The sequence below is a fragment of the Bos javanicus genome, chromosome 7 (assembly GCF_032452875.1).
Source record: "Bos javanicus breed banteng chromosome 7, ARS-OSU_banteng_1.0, whole genome shotgun sequence".
Lineage (NCBI taxonomy): Eukaryota > Metazoa > Chordata > Mammalia > Artiodactyla > Bovidae > Bos > Bos javanicus.
In genome coordinates, this window is record NC_083874.1 from 17,926,726 (window position 1) to 17,946,867 (window position 20,142).

The window sequence follows — 20,142 nt, forward strand, 5'->3', positions numbered from 1 at the left end:
GCTCTAGAAGGATATGGCAACCAGTATTGGTCAATACACTCCAGTATTCTTGCCTGGAGAACCCCCTGACAGAGAAGCCTGGAAGGCCACAGTCTACAGGATCGCAGAGTTGGACATGACTGAAGCGACCCTGCGTGCATAGATGCAAGACACTTTTTTGCCTGCAGCAGCTCTGCCCCAGTGAGGGTTGAACATGAAGATGGCGCAGCTGCTTGGGCTGTGGGGACCCTGGCAGTGCCAAGTGTGCAGGGATGGGGACTGCCTCCGCTGCAGGAGTATCACAGTCTTTTTTCAAGCCTGTTGTAGCTGGCAATCAGAAGGCCTCTTTAGCCAGTCTTTCTCTGTAGTTGCGCCTGTTTAGGCACTTAGAGGGCTCCCTTGCTTGGGGTCCTTCTCTGTTGTTCTGTGCATCAGGCACATAGAGAGGCCCCCACGGCTGGGGTCCTACTCTGTAGATTGGCATGTCAGGCACTTAAAGGGGCGCCCTGGGTGGGGTCCTACTCTGTAGTTCAGTGCATCAGGCATTTGATGGGCCCGCCTGTCTATTGTTCAGCTGCTGATGCTGGTGTGTTGGGAGAGAGAGGCTATGGTGATGGCTCCACCCCGTACGCATGACTCAGTTGTATCGCCTTGCTTCCATGGCTGCCTGGCTTTCCTCCACAGGCATTTCCCACCACAATCTCTTCCCTCACATCCCCTTGATCCGTCTCTCTGCAGTCGACAGCAGCCCTTGCCCTGGGATTGCTCCATAATCTCTAAGCTCCAGCTCCCAGCTGCTGTGCCTTCTAGGGGACCTGCATCCCTGTCGGGGGTATGTATGCTTGCAGCAAGGACTGTCTGATTCTCATTCCATTTAGGCTGCCTTAGATTAGCTGATTCACTCTCAGCCTTAAGTGTTTCTCCTCTGACTCAGACAATTGCCCTGATGTGGGGATCGGACCCCTGCTTCAGTTCCCCCATCCACTGAGGGCACGTCCAGTCCTGCTAACACTCCTGCTTTCCCCCCTAATTCCTTCATCCTACCGAGTTTTGCGTGGTTCTATGTATTCTTTTCTACTAGTCAGGTAGTCCTGTCTGCTCTAGGCTGGCGTTCTGTCTGCAGTTTTGTGTCTGAAGGTATATTCCTGATGTATCCATGGAGAGAGATGTACTTCACGTCCATCTACTCCTCAACCATCTTGTTCCTCTTCTGATACTTTTTATTTGCCACACTGCGTAGCTTGCGGGATCTTAGTTCCCTGACCAGGGACTGAACCCAGGCCCTTGGCAGTGAAAGTGCTGAGTCCTAACCATTGAGCCTGCCAGGGAATTCCCCTCCAATGAACTTTAGAGTGGCACTCTCCAAGCGAAATGTCACGTGAGCCACCAATATAATTTTAAAATTTCTAGTAGCCATACAGAAAAGGAATTGATGAAATCGATTTAGATGCTGTAAGATCCCCTGGAAGAGGAAATGGCAACCCACTCCAGTATTCTTGTCTGGATAATCCCATGGACAGAGAAACCTGGCAGGCTACAGTCCATGGGGGTCACAAAGAGTTGGACACAACTGAGTGACTGAGCACACACACATATATCTTTTGGCCACACCACACGCAAGTGGGTTCCTAATTCCCCCACCAGAGATCGAACCCACAACCCCCACCCCCCAGAATGGGAAGGCAGTCTTAACCACTGGTCCATCAGGGAAGTCTCTGTGTGCTATATTTAATATTATCAGGTATGTCCTAAAGAGTATCATTCCAACATTCAATGTTTTAAAATATGAACAAGGTATTATATATTCTGTTATTTCATATCAGACTCCCACACCCAGTGTGGGTTTTACACCCACAACACGTCTCAGTTTCAGATGTGGCCAGTGATTGCCATACTGGACAGCACAGGCTTGGAGAGGGTCCACCTCCCACCCCCACACCAATGTTGGATGGCCTCTCATCCAACTGCAGAGTGAAATCAGAAATCTTGCAAAAGACGCTGAACGGTGAATGGGATGTGTTTAGCTGCTGGGCTCGCTTGCAAGACTCTGACAGATGAAGGTGTGGAGGGGTTAAATCAGTTAATGGTGAAGAAAAGAAAACAAACAAACAGATACAGCAGTATTACAGGCTGGATTGCATTCACCTCCATCCTGATACCCAAGCCCTCAGGATGAGAGTGTATTCGAGGATGGCGTCTTTATGGACAGAGGTCCGCAAGTTAAGATGCGATCACTGAGTGGACACTGATCCAGTATGACAAGTATTTTTCTAAGGGAAAATCTGGATACAGATGCAGGGATAAAACAGCCCTCTACTAGCCAATGGGACTTCCCAGGTGGCGCTAAAGAACCCGCCTGCCAATGCAGGAGACGTAAGAGATGCGGGTTCGATCTCTGGATCAGGAAGATCCCCTGGAGGAGGGCATGGCAACCCATTCCAGTCTTCTTGCCTGGAGAATCTCATGGACAGAGGAGCCTGGCGGGCTATAGTCCTTAGGGTCGCAAAGAGTCAGACATGACTGAAGCGACATACCATGCACACACAAACCAAGGAGAGGGGCTTTAGAAGGAACCAACCGAGCCAACCAGCCTTGACTGTGGGGAGACTTCCAGCATCCAGGACCCTGAGGAAAGATTCTTGTTTAAGTCCCGGGCCTGCGGAACTGTCTTCTGTGGCGGTCCCAGGAAACGAGCACAGGGCATCCGAGCAGAAGGGTTTGACCACGAGAGAATTATAGGTAGGCCTTGGACAATGGAAGATGTGTCTGCCTCTCTGCCCACACCGCACGCCATGCTGGGTTTCTAAAACCCTCCCTGTGACTCCTGGCATCGTGGAGGCTCCTTGTGAGAAAGACTTTGGGGAAAGGGAGGGTGCAGAGGGGTAGTGGGACAAGATCAAGTCTCTGTCCCTGACTTCCCTGGTGGTCCACTGGTTACGAATCCACCTTGCAATGCCAGGGACACAGGTTCAACCCCTTGTCCCCAAAGATCCCACATACCGCCAAGCAACTAAGCCTGTCCCCCCACCCTGCTGAGCCTGCACTCTAGAGCCCATGCTCTGCAACAAGAGAAGCCCGAGCATTGCAACTAGGAAAACCCTTGGCATCAGCAAAGATCCAGTGCAGCCAAAAAAATCAAGTCTCCATGCCACTGCTGGGATGGGCCGTCACACCTCATTCCTTGGGTTTCCGGCCAGTAGAATTCCCCCCACCTGCCCCCTACAATAGTTTCTGACAAAAGGGCTTCTACAGAGAAGCCACCAGGAAACATCTGGGCATTTCACATTTGGGCTCTGGTTTGGGATGCGAAGACTGCCTGGCTCCCTCTACCAGACAAGTGGAAAAGGCAGGAAGAACAGCTAACAGAGGTGACAGCCAGGCAGGAAGGAGTAGGCGTGCCCCACTGGGACCCAGGTGGAGGGTGAGCGGAGGACAGACACCATCCAGAGCCCACGGCAGCTGAGCGTGTGCACGTGTGGAGACCACCTGTGTTGGACTCATCTGCGGCCCAGCCAGCCAAGCCAGTCTCACCATCGGGGCAGCCAGGACCCGCTCTGCCAAAGTTGTCACTGGTAGAAGCTGTAGATCTGCCTTTTGTATTTCTGGAGGATGAAATGTCGTTTAATCTTTGTCGTCGGACCTGCCCAGAAAGCAGAAACCGATTCAGACGTGGGGGTGAAATAGGAGTCCATGTACCCTGGGTGTGACCAGGCGGCAGAATCTCGTGGCTGGGGCTGGGCTGGTGGCTGGCCATGCCCTCATCTTCCTGGGGCACTGCCTTTGCCATCTTAAGGGATGGCAAAGGAGACTCTCTGCTTCACACACACACAGCTCCCTTTCTGGGAATAAAATCTCAACTCCTTACTGCAGCTGAATGTGACCTCTCTCCACCCTGACTTCACAGGCCTCCCATTGTTCCCACGACTCTCCAGGCACCGTCCTACCTGAGGGCCTCTGTACCTGCTGTCCTCTCAGCCAGGAATATTATTCCCCTTCAATTGTTTGCCCAAAAGGCTCCTTCTCGTCCTCTGAGTCTTACCCTAAGGACCACTTCCTGAGCGCAGCTTTCCCAGATCCTTTTGGCCAAAGCATCTTGCCGTCTGACCCCTGACCAGTCATCCTTCTAGTACACTGTCACACCTGCTACACTGCCCAGTCTTCTCACCTCCCTGACACATCAGAGTCTGCATCTACTGGGGGTGGGATCGGGGGGAGGTGGACACCATCTTCCTCCGTGTAGCCACCCCTTGGTCGGCAGCTGGTCCCACAGACCCTCTGACTCCCAGAATAAGATGTGTCTCCTCAGCACCCACAGGGCCCTGGACACCATCAGGGGACCAGCCTCCAAGTGTTGAAACTCTCCAGGCCACTCACCTAGCTCTCCGCCACTGATGGAAAAGTCCTTCTCCAAGATGACCCACTTCTGAATCTTCTGTGCGTTGGAGATGGCTTTTTGGTTGACAGCATTGATGCCTTTCTGGATGGCCGCATAGACCATGGGGTCTCGCAGGTCCAAGATCTCAGACACTGTGGTCGCCTGGCTGCCCACCTCCCGGCAGAACTTGATCGCCTCCAAGTTCAGCGTGTCCAGTGGCTCTCCGGTCATTTTGTCGACCTCGCACTGCCCCCACGACACCCCTGTCACAACCCCTAGCATCCAGCCCCAAGGACCAAGATGTGGCTTCCCACCTGCTGGAAAACCCACATTACCTTCAGCGTCAGGAGGATGCTCAGGAACTTGGCCTTGTCGCCCACCAACATGGCATTACTAATGATGGGGATTGTCTCCTTAACCAGGTTCTCGATGGGAACGGGAGCCACATTCTCGCCACCAGCTGTGATGATGATTTCTGAAACAAGGCGTGACTGGGGGTGGGTTCAACCAGGACAGCCCAGGAGCCCCGTGCCTTTGCAGATTAGAGGGGCCCAGGTGTCGGCAGCAACCACCACTCCCCCAAAAAACCCCAGAACCACCCCTGCCCTTCTCCAGGATGCTCTCTATGTCCTTCTCCAAGCCCCAGACCCAGAGTCACTCTGCCCCTCCTCCCCCGTCTTCTTCAGATTCCCGTCAAGCATCCACATCCTGAGTATTCCACTTGGACAGCATCTTGTCCACTCCTGGCCTGTTCCTCTGTCCCCTGTGCCCTGATCCAGGCCCTCTGGTATGCCCTTGCCTGGAAAATAGTCAAGTGCTTCTGACCATGCCCGTCTCTCTGTCTCCTGCTGTTCCCATCGTCTGGCAACTCTCAAAGACCCCAAGTCCAGGTTCCTCCCAGGGGTGAGTGGCACCTCCCTAGTTTTGGCAGGCTCTTAAAGGATTGTGTCACTGTCTTCCCCTGCCTAAAATCCTTCAGGAGCTCCTCTTCCTGCCCCAGACACAGTCTTCACTTGTTCCTCCATCCTGGGACACTTGCTGCTTCCCGTCCCACCCACCCAGACCCTCTCCATTCCATCCTGTGATCTTGCAGTCACCTCTGCTGAGATCCTTGTAGCACTAGGAATGATCCATTTGGGCCCATGATGGACATCTGTGATATCATCAGCCCAGTGACTCCTCCATCCTTCAAGTTTCTTTGGAGAACTACCCTCCATCTCTGTGTGGTCTGGGGAGGGGGTGGGCTGCTGGGGTGAGCCTTTGACCACATCAGACCAGTCAGCGTATTCCATCCTCTACAGTCATTCATTCTGAGATGGAATACTGACCCAAGAAGATCCAATGAGAATCGGGCATGAAACTTGCTGACGCTGTTGGGAGTAGTACACTCTTTCTCAACCTTAGGCTGTTACGATGAGCCTAGACTGTTGGCAGCCATCTTGTCATCAAGTTGGAAAAGCCTCCTCAAGAATGGCGTCAGGGAGCTCCCTAGTGGTCCAGTGGTTAAGAATCTAGCTTCCAATACAGGGGATGTGGGTTCAATCCCTGGTCAGGACCTAAGATCCCACATGCCGTGCAGCAGCTAAGCCCTTGAGCCACAACTACTGAGCCCACATGACAAAGAGCCCGCATGCTGCAACTAAGACCAGATGCAGACAAATAAATGAATGAATAAACAAGAATGGCACAGATACAGAGGGGAACTTGGTCACAGAAGGATAAAGAGATTCCTGGTGATGTCATTTTGGCACCTGGATCCAGCCATGCCTGAAGCATGAACTTTTGGACTTTACAGTTTTGAGCCAGCAGCTTTACTTTTCCACTCAAACCTGCTTAAGAAGGGTTTTCTGTTGCTTATCACAGAAATAATGGTAACATAGCCCTCTTACTGAACAGTTACAGCCTATGTCAGGCTCCATGCCAAATGCTCTACATCAGAGGTTGTGGGCCAAATTCCACAATGCTCCTTCTGCCTGTTTTTGTAAGGCCACGAACTAAATAGTTTTTCCATTTTTAAATAGTTGGAAGGAAATCCAAAGAACAACAATATTTGTGACACATGAAAATCCTATGACATTTGTATTGGTGCATGGCCACGACCGTAGGTCTGGACATCAACTGCGGCTGCTTTTGTCCCACAGCAGTCGAGTGGAGCAGCTATGTCAGAGACCCTGTATCCTGCAAATCCAAAATATTTATACATGGGCCTTTTAGGGCTTCCCTGGTAGCTCAGTGGTATAGAATCTGCCTGCCAAAGCAGGAGATGCAGGAGACTTAGGTTCTGTCCCTGGCTTGGGAAGATCCCCTGGAGAAGGAAATGGCAACCTACTCTAGTATTCTTGCCTAAAGAACCCCATGGACAGAGGAGCTTGTTGGGCTACTGTCCATGGGGTCATAAAAGAGACACGAGTTAGTGACTAAAGCAGTGACCAACTTTATGGGACAAGTTGACTGATTCCTGTTCTGTATCATTTCATTTAATCATGATGACTCTTTAGTTACTGTTATCCATAAATGACAGGGGAGGGAACAGAGGTTTGAGGTCCAGAGTAGGCTTCTTTTCTGGCTCCCTCCTGCTGAGGGCCAGATGCTGGGCACAAGGATAGCACTGGGCTGGACAGTGTGTGGGCTGGGGTGTCCCTGTACATCTGTGTGAGCACCCATCCCCATGAAAGGTGGAAAGGCAGAGCCTTCGGTGTTCAAGGCTGGCCTGCTCGCTGGGGCTCCTGGGAACCCAGCCCCAGTACCTTTGATGCGGCCGGTGATAAAGAGGAAGCCCTGGTTGTCCATGCGGCCCAGGTCCCCAGAGTGGAGCCAGCCCTCCTCGTCAATGGCCTCCATGGTCGCGTCCTCCTGCTCCAGGTAGCCCATGAAGACATGCCGGCCCCAGAGGCAGACTTCCCCCACGCCATCCTTGTTCGGCTGGTACAGCATGTTCTTACACCCTGCCACAACTTTGCCAGAACTGCCAGAGGACAGGAAGGAGGAAGACTGAGGCTTGGGGTCAGGGGCCGAGGTCACCCGGTTCCTGACTCCCGGCTCAGCTGGCCTGGGCCAATGCTGCCGCTGCATCCTCCCCAGGACCCAGTGGGTGCTTGTGACTGCTGGCTGAATGGAGAGAGGGCTGGTCCCACCGAGGGAGTCAAATTCCCAAAAACCTGGTGAACTGGGCGTCCCTGGTGGCTCAGTGGTAAAGAATCTGCCTGCAATGCAGGAGACAGCGAGTTTGATCTCTGGGTCAGGAAGATCCCTGGAGAAGGAAATGGCAACTCACTCCAGTATTTCTGCCTAGGAAATCCCATGGACAGAGGAGCCTGATGTGCTACAGTCCATGGGGTCACAAAGAGCCAGACACAACTGAGTGACACTTTCACTGGTGAACTGGGAAGCCCAGTGGAGTTGTAGGTTGGTTTTATCTTCACGTACATGGCAGAAAAACTTCCCAGCTTAAAAACAACAACGGGATTCCCCAGTGGCCAAGTGGTTGGGACTCCATGTTTTCCCTGCTGAGGGCCTGGGTCCATCCCTGATCGGGGAACTAAGATCCCACAAGTCACACAGAGTGGCAAAAAAGAAAAAAGAAAACCAACCAATCCCAGCAACAAAACCCTCTCTAGAAAACAGGAATGTTGCCCTGAATGCAGTGACCAAGACAGCTGATTTTAGGTAACATGACCAGCCAAAGTCTCTTTAAAGTTACTTCCACAGAACAGAGAGTGCTAGTAAAATCTGGATTTTCATGAAATTCCTTTCGCTAGTGATACCACTTGGGAGGGTGGTCTTAGGATGCAGAGAAGGAAGTATTTTCTTTCTGCCTGGCTGAGATCTCTTCTATTGGCAGTTAGAAGGGTCAGTGGTTTTAGGGTGAAGTGTAGAAACTCCCTTAGTCAACAAGTGGAAAAAGAAAGCAGGCCTGAGATGCTTAAAATGTATAGGAATGCATAAATGTGGACTCTGGGAAAAGGGTACAGGTGAACAGACATATTGACCCCACCGGGGGAAAGGCAGGGTGAGATAAATTGGGAGATTGGGATTGACATGTATACACTACAATGTGTAAGATAGATAATGAATGAGAATCTACTGTATAGCACAGGGAACTCTACTCAGTGTTCTGTGGTGACCTAAATGGGAAGGAAATCCAAAAAGAGCAGATACACACACACATACACACACACATACACACATACATACACACACACACATGACCAAGAACTTCCAGATGTACAAGCTGGGTTTAGAAAAGGCAGAGGAACCAGAGATCAAAATATCACCATCTGTTGGATCATAGAAAAAGCAACAGAATGCCAGAAAAATATCTACTTCTGCTTCATTGACTACACAAAAGCCTTTGACTGTGTGGATTGCAACAAACTGGAACATAGTTAAAGAGATGGGAATACCAGACCACCTTACCTGTCTCCTGAGAAAACTGTAAGTGGGTCAAGAAGCAGCAGGACATGGAACAACTGACTGGTTCAAAATTGGGAAAGGAGTATGACAAGACTGTATATTGTTACTCTGCTTATTTAACATATATGCAGAGTACATCATGCAAAGTGCCAGGCTGGAGGAATCACAGGCTGAAATCAAGATTGCCAGGAGAAATGTCAACAACCTCCCATATGCAGATGATACCACTCTCATGGCAGAAAGTAAAGAGGAACTAAGGAGCCTCTTGATGAGGGTGAATGTTGGCCTAAAACTCAACATTCAGAAAACTAAGATCATGACATCTGGTCCATTCACTTCATGGCAAATAGAAGAGGAAAAAATGTAAGTGGAAATAGTGACATATCTTATGTTCTTGGGCTCCAAAATCACTGCAGCCATGAAATTAAAAGATGCTTGCTCCTTGGGAGGAAAGCTATGACAAACCTAGACATCACATTAAAGAGCAGAGACATCACTCTACCAACAAAGGTTCATATAGTCAAAGCTATGGTTTTCCCATATGAATGTCAACATTCTAGGAATCAGCAAACTAAGATGGACTGGAATGGGTGAATTTAACTCAGATGACCATTATATCTATTACTGTGGGCAGGAATCCTTTAAATGGAGTAGCCATCATAGTCAACAAGAGTCTGAAATGCAGTACTTGGAGGCAATCTCAAAAAAGACAGAATGATCTCTGTTCATTTCCAAGGCAAACCACTCAATATCACAGTAATCCAAGGCTATTCCCCGACCAGTAACGCTGAAGAAGCTGAAGTTGAACGGTTCTATGAAGACTGGCAAGACGTTTTAGAACTAACACCCCAAAAAGATGTCCTTTTCATTATAGGGGACTGGAATGCAAAGGTAGGAAGTCAAGAAACACCTGGAGTAACAGGCAAATTTGGCCTTGGAGTACAGGATGAAGCAGGGCAATGGCTAATAGAGTTTTGTCAAGAGAATGCACTGGTCATAGCAAACACCCTCTTCCAACAACACAAGAGAAGACTCTACACATGAACATCACCAGATGGTCAACACCAAAATCAGATTGATTATATTCTTTGCAGCCAAAGATGGAGAAGCTCTATACAGTCAGCAAAAACAAGACCGGGAGCCGACTGTTGCTCAGATCATGAACTCCTTATTGCCAAATTCAGATTTAAATTGAAGAAAGTGGGGAAGACCACTAGACCATTCAGGTTTGACCTAAATCAAATCCCTTATGATTATACAGTGGAGGTAATGGAATTCCAGTTGAGCTACTTCAAATCCTAAAAGATGATCCTGTGAAATTGCTGCACTCAATATATCAGCAAATTTGCAAAACTCAGCAGTGGCCACAGGACTGGAAAAGGTCAGTTTTTATTCCAATCCCAAAGAAAGGCAATGCCAAAGAATGCTCAAACTACCGCACATTTGCACTCATCTCACACGCTAGTAAAGTAATATTCAAAATTCTCCAAGCCAGGCTTCAGCAATACATGAACCTTGAACTTCCTGATGTTCGAGCTGGTTTTAGAAAAGGCAGAGGAACCAGAGATCAAACTGCCAACATCCACTGGATCATCAAAAAAGCAAGAGAGTTCCAGAAAAACATCTATTTCTGCTTTATTGACTATGCCAAAGCCTTTGACTGTGTGGATCACAATAAACTGTGGAAAATTCTTCAAGAGATGGGAATACCAGACCACCTGATCTGCCTCTTGAGAAACCTCTATGCAGGTCAGGAAGCAACAGTTAGAACTGGACATGGAACAACAGACTGGTTCCAAATAGGAAAAGGAGTACGTCAAGGCTGTATATTGTCACCCTGCTTGTTTAACTTCTATGCAGAGTACATCATGAGAAACGCTGGGCTGGGAGAAGCACAAGCTGGAATCAAGATTGCCGGGAGAAATATCAATAACCTCAGATATGCAGATGACACCACCCTTATGGCAGAAAGTGAAGAACTAAAGAGCCTCTTGATGAAGGTGAAAGAGGAGAGTGAAAAAGTTGGCGTAAAGCTCAACATTCAGAAAACGAAGATCATGGCATCTGGTCCCATCACTTCATGGCAAACAGATGGGGAAACAGTGGAAACACTGGCTGACTTTATTTTGGGGGGCTCCAAAATCACTGCAGATGGTGACTGCAGCCATGAAATTAAAAGACACTCCTTGGAAGGAAAGTTATGACCAACCTAGATAGCATATTGAAAAGCAGAGCCATTACTTTGTCAACAAAGGTCCATCTAGTCAAGGCTATGGTTTTTCCAGTAATCATATATGGATGTGAGAGTTGGACTATAAAGAAAGCTGAGCACTGAAGAATTGATGCTTTCAAACTGTGGTGTTGGAGAAGACTCTTGAGAGTCCCTTAGACTGCAAGGAGATCCAACCAGTCCATCCTAAAGGAGATCAGTCCTGGGTGTTCATTGGAAGGACTGATGTTGAAGCTGAAACTCCAATATTTTGGCCACCTGATGCAAAGAGCCGACTCATTGGAAAAGACTCTGATGCTGGGAAAGATTGAAGGCAGGAGGAGAAGGGGACGACAGAGGATGAGATGATTGGATGGTATCACCGATTCAATGGACGAGTTTGAGCAAACTCTGGGAGATGGTAAAGGACAGGGAAGCCTGGCGTGCTGCAGTCCATGGAGTCACAAAGACTTGGACACGACATAGTGACCGAATAACAGATGACTGATTCACTTTGCTATTCAGCAGAAAATAACTTTGTAAGGCAACTATACTCCAATATAAGTTTTTAAAAAAAGTACAAAGAGGCTTCTTATAACCTCCCAATTAAAAACTTTCCTAGGAGTGTGGAAAAACTCAGAAGCTATACGAGTTTGATGGGTTCATCCAAGTAAAGCTAAAAAAAATTCTACACAGGAAAAAAAAAAGAAACCACCTGTTTAAGGAAGGACTACTCTTTGGTTTGGGGGAAAAAAAAAAAAACAAAGCTCAAGCGGGCATTTGGGTTTTACAGAAAACAGACCCAGGTGCAGTTATGGGCTGGAAAGGGTGGATACTGATGTAGAGAGTAAAGTAAGAAGCAAGAGATGGTTTTGCCAGATTCGGAAGATAAGACTTCGATTTCACTAAGTTCAAAGGTGAGTGGAACCTGGCCAAACACGAGAGGAGACTCGAACTTGCAGTATGGTGCAGCTGGTGGGGGGCAGGGGAGCAGGGAAGGACGATCAGGAGGTCCTGTGAAGGAACGTGGCTCCCAGACTCCAAGTAGAACTCGCCTTTGGTGTTCTTACTGCATCAGTGTCACTGGGCTCCATCCTGCCTCCCAAGGTGAGCTAAGCTTGGGAGAAAGCCAGAGGGGCCTGCGGATGTGTTTGAAACAAAGCATCTTGGAGATGAAGGGTCCCTAGGTCTCAGGAGGTCAACCTGGGGTGGGACATCTGGAGGCAGAGCTCACAAGTGACAGATAGGGAGGGTACATACATAGAATGTTTGGGAGACCTCCCTCTTTGTCCGTGGGCTCTCGGACAAACTGGGGCTTCCCACAGTCATGAAGATTTGGAGCCTGGAGGCTGGAGGCACCAAGTCAGGATTCATCATATCCCAGAAACCCTCCCACCTCCGTCCACTTTGACCCAGTGTTGCCAGTGGACCAGGTGTCTGCCCAGGAGACCGGTACCTTAGAAACTTGTAGTTTGCCGGGGTGGATATGGTGTGGGGTCCTGAGCTTTCACTCATACCGTACACTTCGCCTATTGGTATGTCCAGGCTTAAAAAGAACTCAGAAGTTTCCTGGTTGAGGGGTGCGGCCCCGCTGATAAAAATGCGGCAGTGATCCAGGCCAAGGGAATTCTTGATTTTGGTGAACACGAGTGCCTTTGCCATGCGGTAGCTCATGGGATGGTCATGTTCCCTGTGAACATGGATGCCAAGGAAGGTTCTGTAGTCACAGAGCCACAGGGGTGGATGGAACACAGCTGGAGAAGGCTGAGCCCCCTCACCCACCACCCTCCATGCCTGGCCCCAGCGGTCCCAACCACTTACCCTAGCATCCTTTTCGAGTTGACCTTTAAGCCAATATTCCTTGCCCACAAAAACACCTTTTTCCTCAAGCTTGAAGACTTGCCAACAGCCTCCTTTATCTTCTCATGCATCTTTTCCCAAATTCGGGGTACCCCCAGGAAGGCAGTAGGCTTTACCTCTTGCAAGGTGTTGACCAAGGTGCCCTGCTGGGCACAGAGCTCAGTCAGCAACACCTGCACCCCAGGTGTCCATCTCTCCTCAGCCACTGAGGGCAGCCCAGAGAACTTTCTCTTAGCTTTCTGGACCAAGGTGAGCTCCTGACCCATGGGAGCCAGCCCATTGACTGGCCAGTGGCCAATCAGTTAACCCGTTCTCCCTGGGGACATAGTGGAGTGTACAGACTGGTAGAGTATTTTTGGAAGGCAGTGTGACAGTGCTGTTAACATTTTAAATACAGCTAGGCAACTTCACTTCTGTGGGTGATAGAACTCAGCTGGATGAAAGACTCCGATACACAGAGAAACACGTGTGAGATGCTCTTAGTGCATCAGTTTGTAATAAAGTGAAAACAGGCTATGTAGCCAGTGTGGTGGGAGTGGCTAAACAAGCACTTCATGCTTGTTGCCCAAGCATGAAGTGGAGTATCATGAAAGATTCTCCCTCAAATTGATCTACAGGTTCAGTGTCATTGTAAAAAATAGGCAAGCCATTTCATACCAACTGACAAGCTGCATGGAAATGCAGAGGACCTAGAATAACCAAAGCGATTCTGAAAAACAAAATCAGAGGACCTACTATTACTTGATTTTGAAACTGACTATAAGGTAGGGTGATCAACTGTCCCGATATATCCAGAACTGGAGGTGTTCCTGGAATGTGAGGTTTTTACTTATGAGACTGGGAGAACAGGAACAAGGTGATCTCACTACCAAAAAGCTGGAAAAATAAAGTCAGTGAGGTTTTGGTGTAAGGATAGACATAAAGATCAATAAAACAGAACTGAAAATCTAAAGATGAGTCTTTACATTTATGATCAATTGATACTCAATAAAAGTGCCAAAGACAGACAAACAGAGAGCTTAGCTAACTTAGAGTATTCTTGCCAGACACAAAAATTACCTCAGAATGGACCACAGACCTAAAAGTAAGAACTGTTAACAGATCTAAAAGCCCTCCAGAAGAACACACAGAAGAAAATCTCTGTGCCTTTAGATACAGTATGTGTAAGTCATTTAGTCGTGTCCGACTCTTTGTGACCCCATGGACTGTAGCCCACCAGGCTCTTCTGTCCATGGAGTTCTCCAGGCAAGAATACTGGAGTGGGTTACCATTTCTTCTTCCAACATTTGGGGTAGGCAATGATTTTCTTAAAAATTACACCAGAAGCATGAAAGGAACAAAAAATCAATAAATTGGAGAGTTAACACTCATTAGAGGTGAACATTTTCTGCTTTTCAAAAGACACTAGTAAGAAAATGAGAAGACAAGCCACAGAGCTGGGAGCAAGTATTTGCAAAACCTATCTTTGATAAACAATTTGTATGAAGAACACAACATTCCACAATAAGATGTACAACTCAGTTTTTACACAGGCAAAACTGTGAACAAGAGATTTTTCCAAAGAAGATACACAGATGGCCAATAAGCACAAGAAAAGTTGCTCACCATCATTAATCATTTGAAAACTGCAAATTAACAGGAGAGAGACCACTTCACGTCTGCTGCTGCTGCTGTTGCTAAGTCGCTTCAGTCGTGTCTGACTCTGTGCGACCCCATAGACGGCAGCCCACCAGGCTCCCCCGTCCCTGGGATTCTCCAGGCAAGAACACTGGAGTGGGTTGCCATTTCCTTTTCCAATGCATGAAAGTGAAAAGTGACAAAAATAGTAACAAGTGTTGGTGAGGATATGGAGGAACTGGACCTCTCATACACTTCTGGTGGGAATGTAAAATGGCACAGCCTCTTTGAAAACACTCTGGCAGTTGTTTAAAATGTTAAGACAGGCAATTCCCTGGCAGTCCTGTGGTTAAGACTCTGTGCTCCCACTGCTGGGGGCACGAGTCCGATCCCTGGTCAGGGAACTAAGATCCTGTGTGCTGAAGCCAAAAACAAGTTAAAATGCCTTTGTTCCTAGTGCTAAGTTGCTTCAGTCATGTCTGACTCTTTGCAACCAAATGGACCATGGCCCTCCAGGCTCCTCTGTTCATGGGATTCTCCGGGCAAGAATGCTGGAGTGGGTTACAATTTCCTTCTCCAGGTGATCTTCCTGAACCCAAGGATCAAAGCCCCGTCTACTGTGCCTCCTGCATGGCAGGCAGATTGTTTACCGCTGAGGCACTGGAGAAGCCCATGAATATTTCTGTAGATATGTGTATTCCCAGTAAGTGGGGTAAACATGAAGACTCAAATAGCTTCACATCAGTTCAGGTCAGATTCGACTGCCAAAAATGTTTGGTTTGTGGAGGGTTTTGGAGCTGGGAATACTGAATTAAAAAAAAAAAGCTACACACACACACACACACACACACACACAAACTCTGCCTTTAGTGCCATCTACATTTTAGTCTTAGGTAGTTCAGTATACAGCCTGCAAAACCATGGACACCATGACTCGGATAAAGATAAAAACGAAAAGAAGGTGGTTAACCGATTCACATGCTGCTAAAGGGGAGCATTAGCTGAGGACAGAGAAGGAACCCTTCCGCCTGCTAGATCTGGGCCTTGATGGAACCATCCACCCTTCCAAGCTGCCCTTAACCTTGACTCCACACCCCCAGATCTGGGCCCTGATGGAGCCGTCCACCCATCTGGGCTTCCCTCAGCCTTGATACCTTGAGAGCATCTGGTTCAGCAAAGTAGATGAAAGCCCCGACCTTAATGGGCACCCAGACGTCCATCATCTGAGCTGCGATGTGGCTGAGAGGAAGGTAGCTGACCACCACCTCCTGCTTTTCGGGGGCATAAGCCAGGTTGCATTCCTTCGCCACCGACCCCGCTGTCCACGTGATCTAGAACACAAGCTGAACTGAGGATCCAGTGAGATCCGATATACTTCCTCCTCCTCCTCACCTGCTGCTGCTGCTGCTGCTAAGTTGCTTCAGTCGTGTCCGACTCTGTGTGACCCCATAGACGGCAGGCCACCAGGCTCCCCCATCCCTGGGATCCTCCAGGCAAGAACACTGGAGTGGGTTGCCAGTTCCTTCTCCAATGCATGAAAGTGAAAAGTGAAAGTGAATTCGCTCAGTCGTGTCCGACTCTTAGCAACCCCCAGGCAACAGTACTGGAGTGGGGTGCCACTCCTCTGCTCCTCACCTGAGAGCTGTTTAAATGCAGTTCTTTAACAAACGCAAGGCACTTCCTAAACGCTGGGCACTGCTCCTGTTCTTTACAAAAACATCGAGTCATTTAGTCCTCATCTTAACACTGGGGTTGATAACTGTGATTCTCCCCCGTCATCGAGATGGGAAACCAGAGGCACAGAGAAGTTCACTAACTTGCCTGAGGCTGGGACGAATTGTAAACTACAGTGGGCAGCTTTGGGGGATTACCAGATGCCCCAGGATCCAAAAGGAGACCCTAGAGTCAGGATGTCTACTGGGAAAGTCAGAAAATCTGAAGGACTCAGTGTCTCAGAAGCAGTCTTGACTCTAGGGACTTCCCTGGTGGTCCAGTGGTTAAGAATCCACTTTCTAATGTGGAAGATCAGGTTCAATCCCTGGTCAGGGAACTAGGAGCCCACATGTCACAGGGCAGCTAAGCCCATGCACCACAACTGCTGAGCCTGCTTGCCACAATGAAAGATCCCACATGCCATGACTAAGACCCAACACAGCCACACACACAAAAGAAATCCTGACTCCACCATTTACTAGCTGAGTGACCCTGGGCTATTTGCTTAAAATCCCTTGCAACCTCTATATAAATGCTCATCTGTAAAATGGGCACAGAATTTCCTTGTGCCAACATAAAATTAAGAAACCAACACTGTCCAAAAACCAAAAGGACCACTCTTAATCCCATGGAATAAACACCCCAACAATTAATATATCAATGTTTTTCTTAAAATTTTTTAAAATTTTTATTGGAGTGTAGTTGCTTTATAACTCTATGAATGTTTTTCTTTCTCCAGTGCATGCTTTGATGTAAAGTTTTAGCATATCTATAATTTAGCAATATATACTTCTTACTGATATCATAAACTGGTCGTTAATCTGGCCACATGGGCCTCTACACTGTTATTCCAACAGGTCAGGCAAGGTCCTGCCTCAGGGCCTTTGCACTGGCCATTCCCACTGCCTGGGATCTGCTTCCTTCAACTGTCTCCACAACTATTAATAACTCCTTGGATACTGAATTGCTAGTTAAATGTCACCTCTTGGAGAAGCTGTCTCACCCCCAAACTGAAGCTTCCAGCATCTGTCTAATCCTCTAAGTACTACTTGCCACAATCTCAGTGGTTTTATTTACTCGTTCCCTGTCTGTCTTCCCGGGGGCCACAGTTGGGTCTGTTCTGTCCAAAGCCATTTTCCAAGCACATAGTAGGTGCCCAGTGAATTTTTGTTGAGAAGGGACATTTAAGAGAAGAGAAGAGACATTTAAGAGAAGAGAAGGGACATTTAAGAGCAAGGAAACATGCAAAACCCTTGGCCCATGGTGAGCCCTCAAGATTCATCCCTTGTCTTTCTCTGGGTCTCAGGATGGAGGGATTTTCCTTCTGCCCCCATAAGCACTGTCCCTTCCAGAGGCCCAAGGAATCCAGCACCCACTTGTTGAGAAAAGGGGCTAGGTGCGTGCAGACTGTGATTTACAGTCATTCAAACACCCGAGGGTTCAGAACCTGGCTCAGGCTCATTCTTCGCTCTCTGACCTTGCTCGAGTCATGTCCCCTCTCTGAGCCTGTTTGCCCATCTGTGAAAGGGGTTAATGATACATCTTAACCTTGTGGGGTTTCTGTGAGGGGTTATATCTGTTTATCTCAGCGTGGCCTAGTATTCTATAAAACGGGAGAAACTTTGAATTGTGGACACATTTTGAGAACCTGGGACTACCTTTAACTTCTTGCTCTAAAAATGATGACAATTATGATGATTTTAACTCATTATTGACTGGGGGATTCTTGCAGAAACTAATGCCTGCGGCTGGAGTTTTCATTTTGGCTGGCCAAAAATCAGTTTTGTGATTTCACTAACACTGTTTTGCAGGTCACTACATTCAGCAGTTTACACCTGACAGACTGGTAAAGTCTTCTCTAGCATCATGAGTTTCACTTTCCACATCGGAATCAATCATTAAGGCTTTTTGTCTTCTTGTTGGTCTACATGCATATCGTCTGAATCAGAACTATGTTCTGAAGAACTGTCACCTTCTGAGACACTGGTATGTACGTTGCTCAGACAATCAGAGAAAGTATTCCCATAAAATTCACTGAAAAATTCATCTTTGTGTAAAATTTCACCATGTGTTATCTTTGAAGATTTTACGGTAATAAATTAGCACTTACCACATACACAAAGTTGGAACAAAAATCTAACAGAGAAAAACGTGAATGATAATGACAATCATAAGTTGTCTAATGAAACTTTGATCAACTTTAAGCTCTAACAACTTCACACTTGATGTTAATTGTATCAGTGTCTAAAAATGTACTGATACGTCTCCAGTCAATAATGGGCAGCAAAAGATGTATTAAAATGTCTCCAGTCAATAATGGATTAAAAGTCACAATAGGGGACACTGATGAGGTTGTGTGCCAGGTATCACTCTGAGCACTTATATCTGTGTGTAGGTTAAGTGAAGTGTTAGCCGCTCAGTCATGTCTGACTCTTTGGGACCCCATGGGCTGTAGCCCTCCAGGCTTTTCTGTCCATGGAATTCTCCAGGCAAGAATACTGGAGTGGGTAGCTAGTCCCTTCTCCAGGGGATTCTCCCAACCCAGGGATTGAACCCAGGTCTCCTATATTGCAGGCAGATTCTTTACTGTCTGAGCCACCGGGGAAGCCCATGCGTAAGTTAAAGACAGTGGCAAATTCTCTGCCACCCCCTCCATTCAGAGCTAGAGTCTGTTTTCCCTTCCTCTCACAGGGCCGGTCCAGTGGCTGGTTTTGACCTGCAGAGCAGGGCACCATGAGCTTCTGGCATTGAGCCCTGATAGATGTCAGCCTGTGCCTTTACATACTGTGTGCTGCCCTTGGGGGAGCCAGCACCACATTGAGAAATTCAACAGCCTCACTACTTCCATGCCACAGAGAAACCCAAGCCCCAGGAGACATGTGAGTGAAGCCCCTCTCAGACCTGTTAACCCAGCCTGGGCACCAGCTGAGTGATCCCAGCTGACACTCTGTGGGGCAGAAAAGACACTGCTGAGCCCTGGTCCAAATCTGAGACCCAGAAATAACGCACTGTTGGTGTTTCAAGTTGCTCAGTTCTAGAATGGTTTGTTCCACAGCAGTAGCTAACTGACACAGTATGAGGCATTATTTAACCTTCACAGCAACTCTAAGAGCTATCAGCTATTCTTGTCTCCATTTCACAGGTGGGCAAACTGAAGCCCAGAGAAGTTAAGGGAGTTTTCTCAGGTCACACAACTAGCAAATGGGGGAGCCAGGATGAAGATCTAGGCAGACTTGCTCCAAGAGCTCAGCGTTCATCAGCTGTCTACAAGGAGATGATCTCAGCAGACGTGAAGCCACTAGGAGTATGAACGCTGGCCAGGGTGGGCTTCCTCAGACCCTCTTTATTCATTTCAGTCCACAAAATGGATTGAATCCTTGTATACATAGCACTGGAGACGCAGCAGTGAACCCAACAGACTGCCGCTGCCCTCAAGGAGCTAATGTTCACAATAAACACGTGACTGTATATAATATGTCAGTGCACGGAAAACGGTAGCCAGAGGGGATCAGGGACTGATGGGGTGGTTTATTTTTATTTGCTGTTTTGAACATGAAAGTCAGGGAGGACTTCTTGGAGGCAGTAACATTTGAGCAGGGACCCCGAGGAGGTGAAAGAGGAAGCCAAATTGGTCTCTAGGAAAAGAATTCCATGCAGAGGGAACAGCCAGAGCAAAAGCCAGTGTGTGCTGCCAACTCTTAAGCTGGGTTGCTGCAAAAAGCTCTTATAAAGTAGAAACGCTGGGACGTCCCTGCTAGTCCAGGGGCTAAGAGTGTAGGGGGCCCAGGTTCAATCCCTGGTCGGGGAACAAGATCTGACATGCTGCAGCTAAGACCCGGTGCAGCCAAAATATATATATATATGTATATATATATATATATATATATTTTTTTTTTTTTAAGTAAGAAATGCTTCATTGCAAAACTAGCAGTCTTTCTAAAGGGGAGTGTTGGATGTACGTGCTGCCAGACACTTT

At 47.9% G+C, this 20,142-nt stretch overlaps 1 protein-coding gene across 7 annotated transcripts in view; it reads right to left on the reverse strand.

Moving 5' to 3' along the window:
- The window catches only part of ACSBG2 (acyl-CoA synthetase bubblegum family member 2), a 48,795-nt gene that overhangs the window by 8,485 nt on the left and 20,168 nt on the right, over window positions 1-20,142 (reverse strand). Inside the window, exons 8-15 of one of the 7 annotated variants that reach the window (XM_061422480.1) lie at window positions 15,608-15,784; window positions 12,798-12,979; window positions 12,433-12,693; window positions 7,102-7,319; window positions 4,690-4,829; window positions 4,354-4,600; window positions 3,511-3,619; window positions 2,748-2,834 (exon numbers count right to left, since the gene is read on the reverse strand). In XM_061422480.1, coding sequence (XP_061278464.1) covers window positions 3,546-3,619; window positions 4,354-4,600; window positions 4,690-4,829; window positions 7,102-7,319; window positions 12,433-12,693; window positions 12,798-12,979; window positions 15,608-15,784 — 1,299 coding nt within the window. In that variant the 3' untranslated portion in view covers window positions 2,748-2,834; window positions 3,511-3,545. Of the gene's footprint in view, window positions 1-2,557; window positions 2,835-3,510; window positions 3,620-4,353; window positions 4,601-4,689; window positions 4,846-7,101; window positions 7,320-12,432; window positions 12,694-12,797; window positions 12,980-15,607; window positions 15,785-20,142 lie in introns of those variants that run through there. The other 6 variants (XR_009737428.1, XM_061422479.1, XM_061422481.1 and 3 more) reach the window with 6 other exon arrangements.